Source organism: Pipistrellus kuhlii, unplaced genomic scaffold (genome assembly GCF_014108245.1).
Source record: "Pipistrellus kuhlii isolate mPipKuh1 unplaced genomic scaffold, mPipKuh1.p scaffold_m20_p_5, whole genome shotgun sequence".
In the NCBI taxonomy this organism is placed as follows: domain Eukaryota; kingdom Metazoa; phylum Chordata; class Mammalia; order Chiroptera; family Vespertilionidae; genus Pipistrellus; species Pipistrellus kuhlii.
Genome location: NW_023425551.1, coordinates 1135837 through 1150143, shown reverse-complemented (window position 1 = coordinate 1150143; position 14307 = coordinate 1135837). Strand labels below are relative to the sequence as shown.

Below are 14307 nucleotides of genomic sequence, written 5' to 3'. Positions count from 1 at the left end.
GGCCCGAGAGAAAGAGTGCAAGACTACACCGACTTCTGACCTCAGGCGTCAGGCCTATGCCTTCTCTTCATTTCTACAGCCATTGTTTAAACCGCTGGAGATTGTCTCTATTTTTGGAAAGTATTTAAAATTACCAGAACTTTGAATGGAAAATTAGAGGTTTCCCCACTTATATTTTACATAAATTTGTAATTTTTAAGCCCACAATCGTCCAGTTCTTACCCAAGGCCAGATGGTTACTAATTGCTTTCTTAAAAATATGGAATATGCCAGAATAAAAAAAATATGTATATATTTTTATAATTCTTTTCAATGCCTTGGAACTCCTGTCTGTTTAGGAAGATCCACATGCCTTTCACTGACAGATTCATGCCTCAGTGCTGGCGTTTTCAGGAAAGGAGGCCGAGGGGCTGTGGGGCCGCGGGCTGGCAGGCTGTGCCTGTGGCGATGCCGCCCCCAGCAGGAGGGCGTTCTCTCCTGCACGACCTTCCTCAGCAGGCCCAGCTCCACTCGGGGAAGACACGTGGGGCCCATTGGGGGCGTTCCCCAGGGCTCTGACTGCTGACCCCTGCGCTGACCCCTGCGCCCCTCCTGGTCAGGGGCGAGACACACCCATCCTCGGGCTTCTTGCTGCCCAGTCAGACGTGATGAGAAGTGAGAGAGGACTGGCCACTTACTTGGTTTGGGTGCAGACGGTGGGCCAGTTGGTATTACCGGACAGATGAAAACAGTTACCTGGCCGCCCCCTCCCCCCAAGTGGGGGAAAAGCTTAGCGGCTGCGAGGGTGGCAGCCTGGTCACTGGCACTTCAGTGCCCGGCATAAGCCAAGCAGAGCCACAGACATCCCTGCGGGTCTGAGCGCGCACACTGTCTTCCTGCGGACGCGTCCCGTCTGCCCTCTTGCCTTACTCACTCCGTGATCTCTGCACGGCTCTCGCTCTGTCCTAACCACGCTGTTACAGAAAATGGACTGTCGGGCTGCATGAATGAAATGAAACCAAAAAATAAGAGGAAATCAGATGGACATGAATGAGAACTTCTTGTTCTTTAGTGTCACGGGTTTTTGTTAATGTTTTATAAGTAATTTCCCTTGATTTTTCTTTTATAAGATCTCATAGAACAGTGTTTATGATATAGCCATTTAATATATGTACAAATTGTAAAGAATATGTATAAATGTTTTACACAAATGTAGAGCATGTAGAAACAAACATATAAATAAATTGTTTAAAAAACCTGTACAGTAAATTCTCAAACCATTTTTCAAAACACTTTCTGGTGTTATTGTGTGATTTTTTAAAAATGGCTTCTTGTGGCCATCTGCTGAGAACATGGTGCCCCAGGGGAGGCGGGAAGGAAGGGGTGGGCCGGGCATTTAAGCCACTTCTTCACGGAACCTGGGCAGCCTTCATGGCCCGCTGGGCAATCACAGGTGCCCCACGTCCATCCGCCACACGTCCATCCACCAACCCCGCTGCTGCTCCGGGCACCTTTCTCCTGGAGCTGAGCTGAAGAGCCGATGTGACCCAGGCAAATACAACATCCTCTTCTTACTACTTACCCTCGCGGATCTCAAACTGACCAGCAGCAGAGATGGACTCCCTCAGCAGCCATCGAGTGAGGTGAGGCTGGACACGGTCGCCTGGCAGGGCAGAGCTCCAGGCCAGCCCAGCTCCGGGGGAGGACAGCTGGGTGTGCATGGTCAGCGGCTCCCTCGGGCTGCAGACCAGAGGAAGGGCCTGCACCCTGCTAACGATGCCTGTCCCAAGCCCTGCCCCGGAATGTGATGGGATGTCTGCTCCTTGGCTAGTGGCTGCCAAGCCTCAGGCCTGTTGGTTTCTGGGGGTTCAGTCCCTGTGCTTACGTGGTTTCCTCTGATGAGTGCATGGAACCATGTTCAGCCAGTGTTCCTAGAGGACACCCGGCAGATCTGAACTGTGTCCATGTGTCTCTCTCACATCTGATCTCTCCTTCTCTCCTGTGCACTCCGCGGCAAATCCTACCCGCTGTGCTCACCCTAAACGCTTATCTCTGTCTGCTGGAGGACTAAGAACAGTGCCTGCCAGGTATTAGGTACTGGAATCCTTACTAAACACAACAATGAAAATAAAGAGAAGGGGACCATTTTCCACCCTACCCCAATGGTTGATGAGGGGCAGCACCTGTTAATCTGTTTTCCCATATAGAAGTTTTCCTTTGCAGTCACTCTAAGTTGACCCCACAATTGCATCGTGGGTACAGGGTTCCTGCCCACAGGTCTGCATAGCTAGTCTCTCCTGTTGGTCACAGCTTCCATAACCCGGGGCTGTCACAGCTCACAAGTGAACGCCGGTGCAGTGCTTGGACTGGACTATAGACTTGTGTTCCCTTGTCTTTCACTAATAGCCCTTTTCTTTCTATGGGAGGATCTAACCCGGTACCCCACACTGCGTTAAGCCCCCTCTGTGCAGTGTCTCTCAGTGGTCCTTGTTTGGAATGACGTTGACTAGCTGGGAGGGTGCTGTGTGGAGAGGGGCCACAGCATCTGCACAGGTTCAAGACTGGGACTAATGAGAAGACCCAGTCCTCTGGTGGCCACGTGCAAGTCCCAGCTTGGAGGGCAGAGCCTCCCGGCACAGTGACAGCCAACGGCGAGAGGTGTCGGCTTGAACCTGTGATACTTTTATATGGAAAAACTCAGCAGGGCTAAGAATGTCCGACTGACGGCTTAGGCCCCCTCCCCGCTGGGCCTAAGCCATCAGTTGGACATCCCCGAGGGCTCCCAGACTGCAAGGGAGTGCAGGTCGGGCTGAGGAACCCTCCTCCAGTGCACGAATTTCCATGCACGGGCCTCTAGTTAAAAAATAAACTGTATGTAGCGAACTCTTGTTGGGTAGTGGTAATTCTCGTGCATTCCTGCACCTGTGTAAATTGGCTAACATCAACTTAAACCAAAAAAAAAAAGGAAGAGGCTCAGCTGAGAACACTGAGCCAACACCCAGGAGAGGGGGGCCTGGCGAGCTGCTGGCGCCACAGCCAGCTCCTGCCACGTGGAGCCCGGCCTGGAGCCGGAGCAGCCTGTCCGGACAGCTGGGGTCCCTCCCGCTGCTGAGTCAGCGGGTGCGTTCCCCTGGGCCCCCAACCGGTGGGTCTGGACATCCGCTGCCTGGGCGAAGCAGGAGCATTTGGCAGTGTGCCCTCTGGAAAACCATCAACCCACAGAGGAAGCACAGCAAACAAATGTTTACCGCGGTGGGCCGTTTTTGTGAGCTTGCGTCCTCCTGTGGGTGTGTTTAATGCCTTCCAGATGGGCCACACCATCGCCGTTCGGGAGGCCGGTTCTCCCTCAGCGCACACCCAGGCAGGAGGGAACGCCGGGGAGCGTGGATGGGGACTCCGTGACCCACCCGCGAGGGAAACGTTCTCCTCGGGCTGAGGGGGGGGGATGCGTGCTTCACCCCCCACCCCTCCCTTTGCAGCTGTTAGCTGTGCGTGTCCTGGGAAATGTGTTTGCCGTTAAGATCACGTCCCCAGCCCCTCCTCAGAGGGATCCTGTCCTCAGCTGCTGCTCACTCGCCTCTGAAACAGGAATTCTTGGCCAGGGTCCCGGCAGCACTGGTGTGTGTGTCAGTGAGTCACATGCGACTTCAGGCCAATGACTCGTGTGTGTATTTTACAGTTTCTCTGGGGAAAGGGTATCTGCCGTCCCCCTCTTACAGGTCCGGGGCCTCAGAGGGGGTTCCTCACCCGCCCAGACTGCCGTCTCTCCTTTCACCACTGGCATCCTGCTCTTTCTCTGGTGATTGCTTCTCTTTCTTTGGAGCATCTGACCACAGGGATGTCCTGAGAGGTGGGTTGGGGGAGGGTAGGTGGCGGATTTCACAAGTGGATGCGAAGTCAGTCTCCAGCTGACGGCCCAGCTCAGCCGTCTGGAGGAGACCCAGAGCTTTAGTCGGTGTGGTCACTGCCACAAGCACCTGGGGCTCTTCCCGCTCGGAACAGCTGCGGGAAGGACAGCCCCGGAGCTCTGCTCACCCAGAGGGGTGAGGAGGAAGGGAAGGGGGTTGGGGGTCTGGGGGAGAGGGGGGAGCTGGGCCTGGAGGAGAAAGGGATGTCCTTCTTCTGAAAGGCCCGTTTCCCTCCAGAGCTGAGGCCCTGTGGCTCCGGGGGAGTCTGGCCTGGGGGAGGGAGGTTCTGGACAGAGTGGGCGAGTGATTAAGAGTGAAGGGAGAGGGCAGAGAGAGTGGTGTGTGCTCTCACCACTTCCGGGAGAGTGCTGGCCCTGAGAGGCGGGAGGCTTATGCCGCTGATCAGGAGCCGGCCTTCCGGAGGTGGAGAAAGCTGGCGGAGTCAGCCCGATGGTCCACAGAAAGGCGTGCGGGCGGTCTGCTGCGTGCCCGCAGGAAGGAATTCGTGTGGAAACTTCTCTGTCACGGACGCTGCTGGCTGGAGGCGGCTGGTCGCGGGTTTTTAACGCACAAAGCCCTTTCTCTTACATCATCCTTAAAACACAAGTGCGGGTGTTTTACAGGCCAACCCGTCCCCCCTGAGAGACACTCCTGCCCGCCCGGAGGAGGCCGAGTGAGGGCCGCGGCAGCCCCTTTGCTTGCCAAACCCCGGCAGGTCACTTTTTAGTTATTTTCGTGACGTCTCACGTGGATGTAGCTCAGTTTTGAGATTAAAAGAGTCACACAGCTTGAGATCGGCGAGAAAGCTGTGGTATTCTTACAGCTGCTGCGGCGTTTGCTCTCAGTCCACCGCCTCCTCTCCCTGTGGCTGTGTTGTGGCCAGGAGGGGCACGGAGCCTGGGCACCGGGGCAAAGAGGCACGTGTGAGGGCTGGGGGTCTCCAGCTCTGAGCTTCAGGCCAGGGGGTGGGGGAGAGGATGGTGGAGGGGGCAGGGGGGGCGGTGGAGGGGGCGGCAGAGGGGGTGGTGGGGGCGATGGAGGTGGAGGTGGTGGGGGCAGTGGAGGGGGCGGGGGTGTGGGCAGGGTGGTTTCACTGGGGTCAGGCTCCTGCGCAGTTCTGAGAGGTCACAATCCTGCGGGCTCTGCTGCTTCAGGTGGGTGGTGAGAAAGTCAAGTGAGCCTGTCCATCCCCAGTGATGTCACCCGAGGCCCTAAGTCCAGTCACGTGTGTGTGTGTGTGTGTGTGTGTGTGTGTGTGTGTGTGTAACGCCCCTAACAGTGCCAGGGCGCCCGCCATCTTGCAGAGGGGCTTCACGTAAGTTCCTGATCTCTGAGAAGCCCCAGTGAGGGGTGATGTGGGTGGAGGGAGGGTCCCCTCTCTCCCATGGGGCCCTGCTGGGAACGCCCAGGAGGGAGGGAGACGGGTGGTGGGGGACAGGGGGAGAGAGGAGGAACTAAGTCTTTGGGAGGGAGGAGGGACAGGGTCCCAGCACGTGGGAGGGAGCAGGCACTGGGGGAAGCAGAGGCCCGGAGACCTGGTGCCGGTCTTCCTGCCGTCAGATGACGAGCCGAACCCACACTGTCCGGGAGTCACCGGCAGGTAAGCTCGAGGTTCAGATTCCCAGCTGCTTAACACCCGGCTGTGGTCCTGAGAGTCCTTTCCCACTAAAACCATCAGGACTTCTTGGAGAAACAATTCACTGCAGGCTGAGGAGCAGAACATGTGCCAGAGGAGCCTGCTGCTGCCGCACCGGAAGGCAAGGAGTCGTCAGAGACCACGGGGGCCGCGTCACGTGGGAGCACCGAGCATAGGCAAGGCCCGTGGTCGGCAAACTGCGGCTTGCAAGCCCCATGCGGCTCTCTGGCCCCTTGAGAGTGGCTCTTCCACAAAATACCACGGCCTGGGCATGTCTATTTTGAAGAAGTGGCGTTAGAAGAAGTTTAAGTTTAAAAAATGTGGCTCTCCAAAGAAATGTCAATCGTTGCACTATTGATATTTGGCTCTGTGGGCTGATGAGTTTGCCGCCCTGGAGGGGGACACAGCAGATGTGCTTCCGCTCAGCTAGCCAACTGGTCGCCGTCGGAGGGAGTCAGAGAACAATCACTGAGGTGGAAACAGCCCTTGTTTGAACACGAGCAAATGAAGGAACAGAACCCTCCCCACAGGTTCTGTGTGTTGCTCTCGGGAGGTGGGGAGTTTGAGTTCCCGGGGAAGGAGTGACGGACAGGCGGAGCTGTGGGAGGACGGCGGCAGCATGGGTGACGGTGGCTGCTGCATGGCCAGGGGACATCAGAGGCATACGCACCTCGGGACACGCTCAGCAAACGCCGTGGCTGAGGCATGTGGCACGCAACTAGTTTTCCACAAGCAGATGGCCGAGGAAACAGAGATGGAGGAAACCTGCCTATGAAAAGGGGCTGAAACAGGTTTGGCTCAATGGATAGAGCGTCGGCCTGCGGACTGAAAGGTCCCAGGTTCGATTCCCAGTTAAGGGCATGTACCTTGGTTGCGGGCACATCCCCAGTGGGGAGTGTGCAGGAGGCGGCTGATCAATGATTCTCATCAATGTTTCTAAACTCTCCCGTCCTCTCTGTAAAAAAACAATAAAATATATTTTAAAAAGGAGAAAAGGGGCTGACTGTGTGAATCACAAACTGTGGGAAGCACCTTATGACAGTTATGTGAGCACTCATTGGATATCTGATGATATTAATAGTTATTGTTGAGATGCTATTAAATCATGAATAAGGACACCAGTGTGTGGGGCTCCGCTTTTCTCAGCTTCTGGGTCGCCCTGGGCCGGCCAGTCCTCAGTGGGCCGGCTCCGTTAGGTGCTGGTGTCTGTGCAGGTGAGCTGTGCCTCTGCCCTGAAGTCGGATGGGGTAGGGGGTTAGTTAACAGAGGGGGGCAGTGTTGGCAAGGTGGAGGGGAAGGCCCTCCTCCTGCACCTCCCAGTAGTGCCTGCTCCTTACCCTGAGCTTTCAGTCCCTAACTCCTCTGACTGCCCCCCTCCCAAGCCCCTGCACCCACCCTGGAAGGGGTGGGATGGGAGGGCAGGTCCTGGGAGGTGCGGAAGGCAGGCGGGAGGTCAAGCTCACATATTGGCAGGCCTAGAGACAGACCTCAGTCCCTCCAGGACAGCACCCGTGACCTCCCTGGGAAGGAGCACAGGCAGCGTGTCCATCGGGGTCCGCTCACCGCGCAGCCTCACCCGGCCCAGCGGGCAGGTTCCGGTGAACCGCTTCCCCGCGGGCAGCTGAGGCAGAGCGGCCGCAGGGAGCCGGGGCCGCCGCCCGAGGGGAGGACAGGGAGGCGCAGCCGGGGCTCCCGCCGCAGCGCCCGCCGGGCTGCCCATAAAAGGCCGCGGGATCGACGTCCGCTCCTCCGGCCCCGGCGCCCAGGAATGTACGGAATCTCCCTCCGCCGCCCCGTGGGAGCCCCACCCCCCACCCCCCGCGACCGCTCTGATCGCCCCGATCCCGATCCCGCCTGGGGCCGGCCTCCCGCCGAGGGGGCGGGGAGCGCAGCGCCGGCGAGCGGGGCCGGAGGCGGCGGCGCCGCGCCCCTCACCTGCCCGGCGGCCGGGGACGGGGCGGGGCGGAGCCTGTGAGGCGGGGCGGAGCCTGCTGGCGGGGCGAGACCTGCGGGACGGGGCCTGTGGGCGGTGGGCGGGGCCTGGGGCGGGGCCGGAGACGGCGGCGGCCGCGCCCCTCACCTGCCCGGCGGCCGGGGACGGGGCGGGGGCGGGGCCTGAGATGCGGGGCGGGGCCGGCGGGGCTGGGGGCGGGGCCAGGGGCCGGAGGCGGCCGCGCCCCTCACCTGCCAAGCTGCCGGGGGCGGGGTGGGGCGGGGCCTGCGGGGGAGGGGCGGGGCCTGCGGGGCTGGGAGGCGGAGGCGGAATCTGAGGGGCGGGGTCTGTTTGAGGGGCGGAGCCGGAGGGGCGGGCAGTGGGCGGAGCCTGTTGGCGGGGCGGAGCCTGCTGGCGGGGGCGGGAGCTCCTCGAAGTGAAACTCCCGCAAGTGGCAGCGGGGCGGGCGGGCGCGTGGCGGCCCGGCGGGCGGGCGGGCGGCAGCGGCGGCGGCGCCATGGCCCTGAGCAAGGGGCTGCGGCTGCTCGGGCGGCCCGAGGCGGGGGGCAGCGTCCTGCTGGAGGCGCGCGGCCGCGGGGACGGGCTGCTCTTCGAAGCCGGCACGGTGGCCACGCTCGGTGAGTGCCCGCGGGGCCGGGCCGGGCCGGGCGCCCCCTCTCCCGCCGGCGGGTGGGCGCCCCGCACCTGCGGAGGCTGGGAGACCCGGGCCTCCCCGTGACCCGCCCGCAGGCATCGGTGGGGGGGGACTGGCGGGTTTGAATGGCGGGCGCGGGGGCGGGGACGGGACGCCGGACACTGCTGGCCGGGCCGTGCCCTCGGCGCCTCGGGAGCCGCAGCCGGCCCGGTGCGCTCCGGCGCGGGTTCGGTTCCGGGAAAGCCGCCGGCCTTGGCCGCCCCGCGCCGGCCTGGGTGCGGGCTCCCGGGGTCCGCGGGGCCAGGTGCCCGGCGGTGAAACCCTTGGTTTGTGATCCAGCTTCACTCCCGGGGCTGGGACCATCCCCGTGACACAGACGGAGCAGCCCGGGCCGCCTCTGAGCCGCTGGGCGCAGCGGGGTGGGCTCCGCTCCTGGGGACCCCATGAGGGAGTCCGCCTGCCCCCCTCACCCGCTCCGCTCCGGGGCCATCCCAGTGGCCTCCTCCCGGTCTGCCTCCGGCCCGCCGCTGGCGCCTTGGGCGGGGAGGCGGCAGTGCTGCCAGGCCCGGCACGGGGAGGCAGGCCCACCCCTGATGCCACCTCTCCTGGGGGTGTTTTAGAGGCAGAGGCCGGGCTGGTGTGTGACAGACAGAGGGCTCCAGGAAGTCTTAGCCTCGCACTGTGCCAAGGACGTTAGAGCCCATCCGGTCTCTGAACAAAAGAGCCGTCATTACCCCCGTGTTACAGATGCGTAAACTGAGGCTAAGACGCCTGCCTGCCCGAGTGGCAGGTCTGTACCTGACTCCGCGTGGCCATTCCGGGCTCACGGGCCCTGGTGCCTTGCTCTGCGGGAGGCTGGGTAGCGCCAAAGAGGGAGGACAGGTAGGGCTGTTCAGCTGTGAACTGGGAAGCTGGAGCCCAGGCTCCCGCTGACTTCCAGCTGTTCCACCTCCCCTGGTTCGTAGCTGGACAGGGTGGCCGCCAGCCCCTGAGGTGGCGGGTGGCCAGTGCCCTGGCTTCCGTGGTACTTTATAAAGTCTCCAGTCTTTTCTTCACATTTGCGGGCATCGGTGCTTCCGTTAGGGTCCGCGTCTTGGAAGGACTGTCTCATCTGGTCCCGCCTCCCCAGTGCCTTCATCAGCAGAGTTATGGGCTTGTTTTCCATCGCTCCAGTTTTGTCAGAACCATACATGTGCAGCGATTAAACCTGGTGGATTAAACTCTGACCAGGTTACTCCGGTTTGTGCTCGGTCCTGAAAAGTCCAAGTTTGGTCATTGGCGAAGGTCTTGTGCGAAAACCACAGAAATTTCCGTTCCATGTTAGATGTCCACTTCACGCCGCATTTGTCAGAGGCGAGAGATTAAAGTCATGGTACGACACTGCTGCCTCGTCAGCGAGATTAAAACGTCCTGTGGTCGAATGACACCCCTGAGCTACAGGCAGACGCGTTTGAGTTCCTCTGAAGCCCCTCGGGGAAGATGGACTTTATTTTTTCCAAAGTGAAGATTTAAAAATGATGAATGGAAGTAATGTGCATACTTCCCGCTTGGAAATTAAATTGGGGCTGACATACATGTGCAGGTTGTCCCTCCAAAATGTATATACACCTTAGCAGCCGGTAGCTCAATTTAGAAAATGAAATGCATTTTAATAAACATGCCTGTATGATTATCCAGTGTTTATTATTTTAATAAACACTGCCTGTATGATTATCCAGTGTTTATTATTTTAATAAACACTGCCTGTATGATTATGCGTCTACACTTCGGGGGACACCCTATGCGTTACGTTGGTGACTACAGTACAGGGGGTTCTGGAACCGGGAGTGTGATGAAGGGAATGGCATGTCCCGGACTCTGGTGCCGCCCCCATTTGTCACTTACCCTTGCATTCATGTTTCTGCAGACCTTGGCCTGAATACTGACTTTTTAAAGTCTGTTTTTCTTAAATTAAGTGCAACTGTTTTTTTAAAAAGCAGCATAGAGTCTGGCTGGTGTGGCTCAGTGGTTGAGCGTCAACCTATGAACCAGGAGGTCACAGTTTGATACCTGGTCAGGGCACGTGTCCGGGTTGTGGGCTCGATCCCCCAGTAGGAGGCATGCAGGAGGCAGCTGGCCAATGATTCTCATCATTAATGTTTCTCTCTCTCTCCCTCTCCCTCTCTCTAAAGTCAATAAAAACATATTTAAAGTTTTAATTAAAAAAAATGATAAATGCAGTGCGGCATTTGGAGGTATTGCTGGTCCTCGGGACGGTGAGAGCCCCCTTTGCTCAGACTTTAAGGGATCCTAACCATGCCCCGAGCAGCCAGAATGGCTCTCAACTAGAAACTTCTACCTGTGCTCCTAGCTTGTTGGCTCTCCTTTCCCTGACGAGGTGAAGAATGCCTTCGTTTGTTTCCCTCAGAAGGCTGCCCTGTCTGCTCGTGTGCGGGGCGGCACACCTGGCAGCTGGCAGCGAGGGCGGCGGGACCCTGCCCACCACCCTCCATGAGGCGCAGGGCTGGGGCCGCTTCCTTCCTCACTCCAGCTGTGGCTCCCTGTGAGGGGTCTGCCCCGTGGGCGTGAGAGGCCAGGGGGCCGGGAGTGGGGGCTTATTCCTATGTGGGTAGTGATTCTTGTGGCCACAGGGTGGCCCTGGCTCAGCTCTGGCCGATGCTGCTGCTGCTGCTGCTCTCCTGGGGAGCTGCAGGCGGGCTGGGGGGGCAAGGAAGGGGGGGCAGGGGAGCTGCCAGCCACCCGTAAGCACAGCTCTTCCAAGCACACCGAACCCCAAAAGCACCCTATCTCGGAAGGCCTCTCTGTGGAAGGGGCTCAGGGCTGCTCAGTGTTTCCAGGCAGGGCTGGAGACAGCGGCTGCTTGAACTGGGCTGTGCATTTAGGAAAAATTGATAATGACCCTCGGACGGTGGATTGCTGGGCCCAGCCCTCTGTTCCAACATGACCACAGGGAGCTGGCAGCAGCAGGGGTCTGGCGGCCCCAGGGGTCTGGCGGCCGGAGGGGGCCGCCGAACGCACACGCCCCAGCTCCCGCTTCTGCAGGAATCCTCGGACCCTGTCTGCAGTGTGGGTCCCTGAGAACGGGAATCCCAGGGGCAGGAAAGCCTGCAGGAATCCTCGGACCCTGTCTGCAGTGTGGGTCCCTGAGAACGGGAATCCCAGGGGCAGGAAAGCCTGCAGGAATCCTCGGACCCTGTCTGCAGTGTGGGTCCCTGAGAACGGGAATCCCAGGGGCAGGAAAGCCTGCCGCCCGGGCTCCCGTTTCCAAGGTGTTTGTCAGGCTTCCGTGGCGGCCTGATTGAGACAGGGACTTCTCTGGTGCAGCGGAGAACTCCCCGCGGCCCCAGAACTAGGGCACAGACGGTGTCCTGTTTGCCCGGGGGACCGAAAGGACTCGCTGTCCTTGTCTCCGTCTCTGGCTCGGTGTGGACCAGGCGCAGGGAAATGTGCCTGCCGGCCGGGGTCCCGTCCACCCTGGGGCCAGCCCCCAAGCTCCGAAGGTCAGGGTTCTCCACACAGCCCGGGGGGGGGGGTCCCCCGAACCCTGCGTGTGCCCGCCCGGCTTGCTGCGGAGGCGGAGGGGGGGGGGGGGAGGGGCTTGGGAGACTTCATTGTGAGTGGGCGTTGCCCCTGAATTAGCTGGAGCTTCGGGGGACAGGTTTCTCTGTGACACGACGTGTTTCCCAGCTGCTGTGCCCTGTGGCCCCGGGGCCAGGCCGGCTTCCTCGGAGCTGTGGCCTCGCTCCGTTCCCCGAGCTCTGGGCCCGGTTTATTCGGTCCGGCACCTGAGCGGGTCACCATCCCTCTTGTCTCGGAAAAGAGAAGCCCAGGCGGGCTGGCGGGTGCAGGCTCCAGGATCTGGCAAGGACAGCTCAGCCCCGGCCACCGGCCGCCCGGCTCCGGTCAGGCCCTCCCGGCTGTAGGTTCGTTCACCGTATTGTTTACAGAAATGCCAGTCGGGTTCGCGTGGCAGGAATGTGATTCCGAATCCCACGGGGCTCCTGGTTGATGCTTTCACCGTTAGTTGTGAAAATTTAAAAACAGGCACAGAAGTGGCAGGAAAATTAATGTTGTGTGCCTGTCCCTCCGCCTTGGTAATTATCAGTGTATTTCGAATCTGTGTCACCCAGGCCTGACTTTTTTAAAATTTTTATTTATTTATTTATTTATTTTTACAGAGAGGAAGGGAAAGGAATAGAGAATTAGAAACATCGATGAGAGAGAAACATTGATCAGCTGCCTCCTGCACACCCCCTACTGGGAATGTGCCCACAACCAGGGTACATGCCCTTGACCAGAATTGAACCTGGGACACTTCAGTCCGCAGACTCTCTATCTACCCAGCCAAACCGGTTAGGGCCATATCCGTCTTTTTTATGAGCAATGAGTCTTCTAAAATTCAGTTGGTTCAACGCCAAGCAAGAATGTGGCTTGGCTCCCCCACCCCAACTTGCATTAGAGTGTGTGTGTGTGTGTGTGTGTGTGTGTGTGTAAGTTCTGATGAACTGGACAGATCTGACCAACAGTGGAAATGGTGGTGCGGATTGATCTTGAGGTTTTAGCTGGGATACGTTTTTAAAAGCAAAGTGGTCATGTGAGAAGAGTAAGCTACTGCCCAGAGGACTACAGTCCTGGGGGGACCTCGCTGGGCTGGGGGGTGCCCTGTGCTGCTAGGCCGGGGAAAGGCTCCCCCGCACCCCCTCACCCTGCACTCTCACCGGCGGGCAGAGGGGGCTGCGGGCCGCGGCCACTGTGTTTATGCGCCCCGTCTGGACCACACTGCAGGTTCGCAGGACCCTGAGCCTCCTGACCCAGCGTGCCCCCGGCTTCTGGCTGCTCGGTCTCTGCCCAGGCCCTGTGGACTGCGCAGTGGGGCCGTCCGCTCCGGGCCCGGGGAGGGGTGCGGTGAGGGTCCCCGGTGTGGGAGGAACCGGGGTGAGGGTCCTCAGGAGTGTGCACAAGGCCCTCACGGCATGGTGTGAAGCTGGACAGCGGAGATCTCGGTGGAGATGCTGGGGGGCGCTGGACGCTCCCTCACCGGCCGCACTCTGGACCCCGCCCTCCCGTTCCTCATGGGGCGTCTCCTCAAACTAAACTAGAACGTATTCTGTTTGAGAGTTTGTTCGCTTGATCTCAGACTTAAACATAGTTTGGCCTGTGGGGTACAGGGCTCCCCTGTGAGGCTGTCAGCAGGTGAGTGTGGGACTGGTGTCCGCTGCAGGCCTCCTGGACTGGGGCAGAGGTTCAGGGAGCGCGTGCTGGGCGCCCTGTTCGCTTGTCCTGGGGGCTGGGCGCGGGGCTCTGCCAAGTGGGTGGGCTCATGGTGCTTTGCACCTGAGGTGGGCCCTGCACAAAGGGCCCAGCTGGAAGGTGCTGCCTTTGGCCAGGTCCAGGGACGGGGTGGGGGTGCAGCAGGCAGTGCTGCTGGCATGGGAAGCTGGCGGGTTGCCATCTGCTTGTAGACAGCTTCCTGGTTCGTTAATGACTGGGGTGGGTGGAGCCACTCTGAGCGCAGTCATGGGGTGGGGGGTGGGGGGCCAGGGCAGCTCCTCCCGTGGCCCAGTTCGTGGCAGCAGCTCCAAAACACAAATTAGAGACTTGAATCTAAGGCGGTTTCCTGAGGATGTGGGACTCTCCCAGAGAGGACTCAGTGCTGTCATGGGAGCTGGCACCTGGTGCTGGTCTGGCCTCTGTGCCACTTCTGGTGCCTCCTTCCCCGAGGCTGGGCCTGCCCGAGCTGCCCCGCCCCCCTCCGGGGCTCCCGGAACCATGGCTGCCTGAGGCCAAGCCCGCGCTCCTCCTGTGCCTGGTCAGTGTGGCCCTGCGCTGCCGGTCAGGGCCTCCTGCTGCTGGACAGCGGGTGCTAAGACATGGAAGGGGCTTTCCCTGTCTTTACTGGTAAAGCAGCGGAGTCTCCCTGTGGGACTGGGGCGTGGGGTGGGGTGGGGAGGTGGGGGGTGCACACAGGACTGATGGTCCAGCCGCCTGCCCAGGTCCAGAGTTAAGGTGCGCATCTCGGTGGGACGCTGCCTTTCATCCTTTTAAAAAAATATATATTTTTATTAATTCAGAGAGGAAGGGAGAAAAGAGAGAGACAGAAACTTCAATGATGAGATAGAATCCGTGATCGGCTGCCTCCTGCACGCCCCACACTGGGGATCGAGCCTGCAACCCAGGCCTGTGCCCTGACCGGGAA

At 59.9% G+C, this 14307-nt stretch overlaps 1 protein-coding gene and 1 long non-coding RNA gene across 11 annotated transcripts in view; one reads left to right on the top strand and one right to left on the bottom strand.

Moving 5' to 3' along the window:
• Positions 1–66: 66 nt before the first annotated feature.
• Positions 67–13977, bottom strand: LOC123651350. Its single transcript, XR_006739996.1, has 3 exons — positions 13967–13977; positions 1393–1397; positions 67–792 (listed from the first exon to the last, which is right to left on the bottom strand). It is a non-coding gene; the product is annotated as an uncharacterized LOC123651350 (long non-coding RNA).
• Positions 7907–14307, top strand: part of SYNJ2 (synaptojanin 2) — a 76917-nt gene continuing 70516 nt past the window's right edge. For 7 of the 10 annotated variants that reach the window (XM_045572838.1, XM_045572835.1, XM_036413459.2 and 4 more), the window contains exon 1: positions 7908–8094. In XM_045572838.1, coding sequence (XP_045428794.1) covers positions 7974–8094 — 121 coding nt within the window. In that variant the 5' untranslated portion in view covers positions 7908–7973. Of the gene's footprint in view, positions 8095–14307 lie in introns of all 10 variants that reach the window. The other 3 variants (XM_045572837.1, XM_045572836.1, XM_036413461.2) reach the window with 2 other exon arrangements.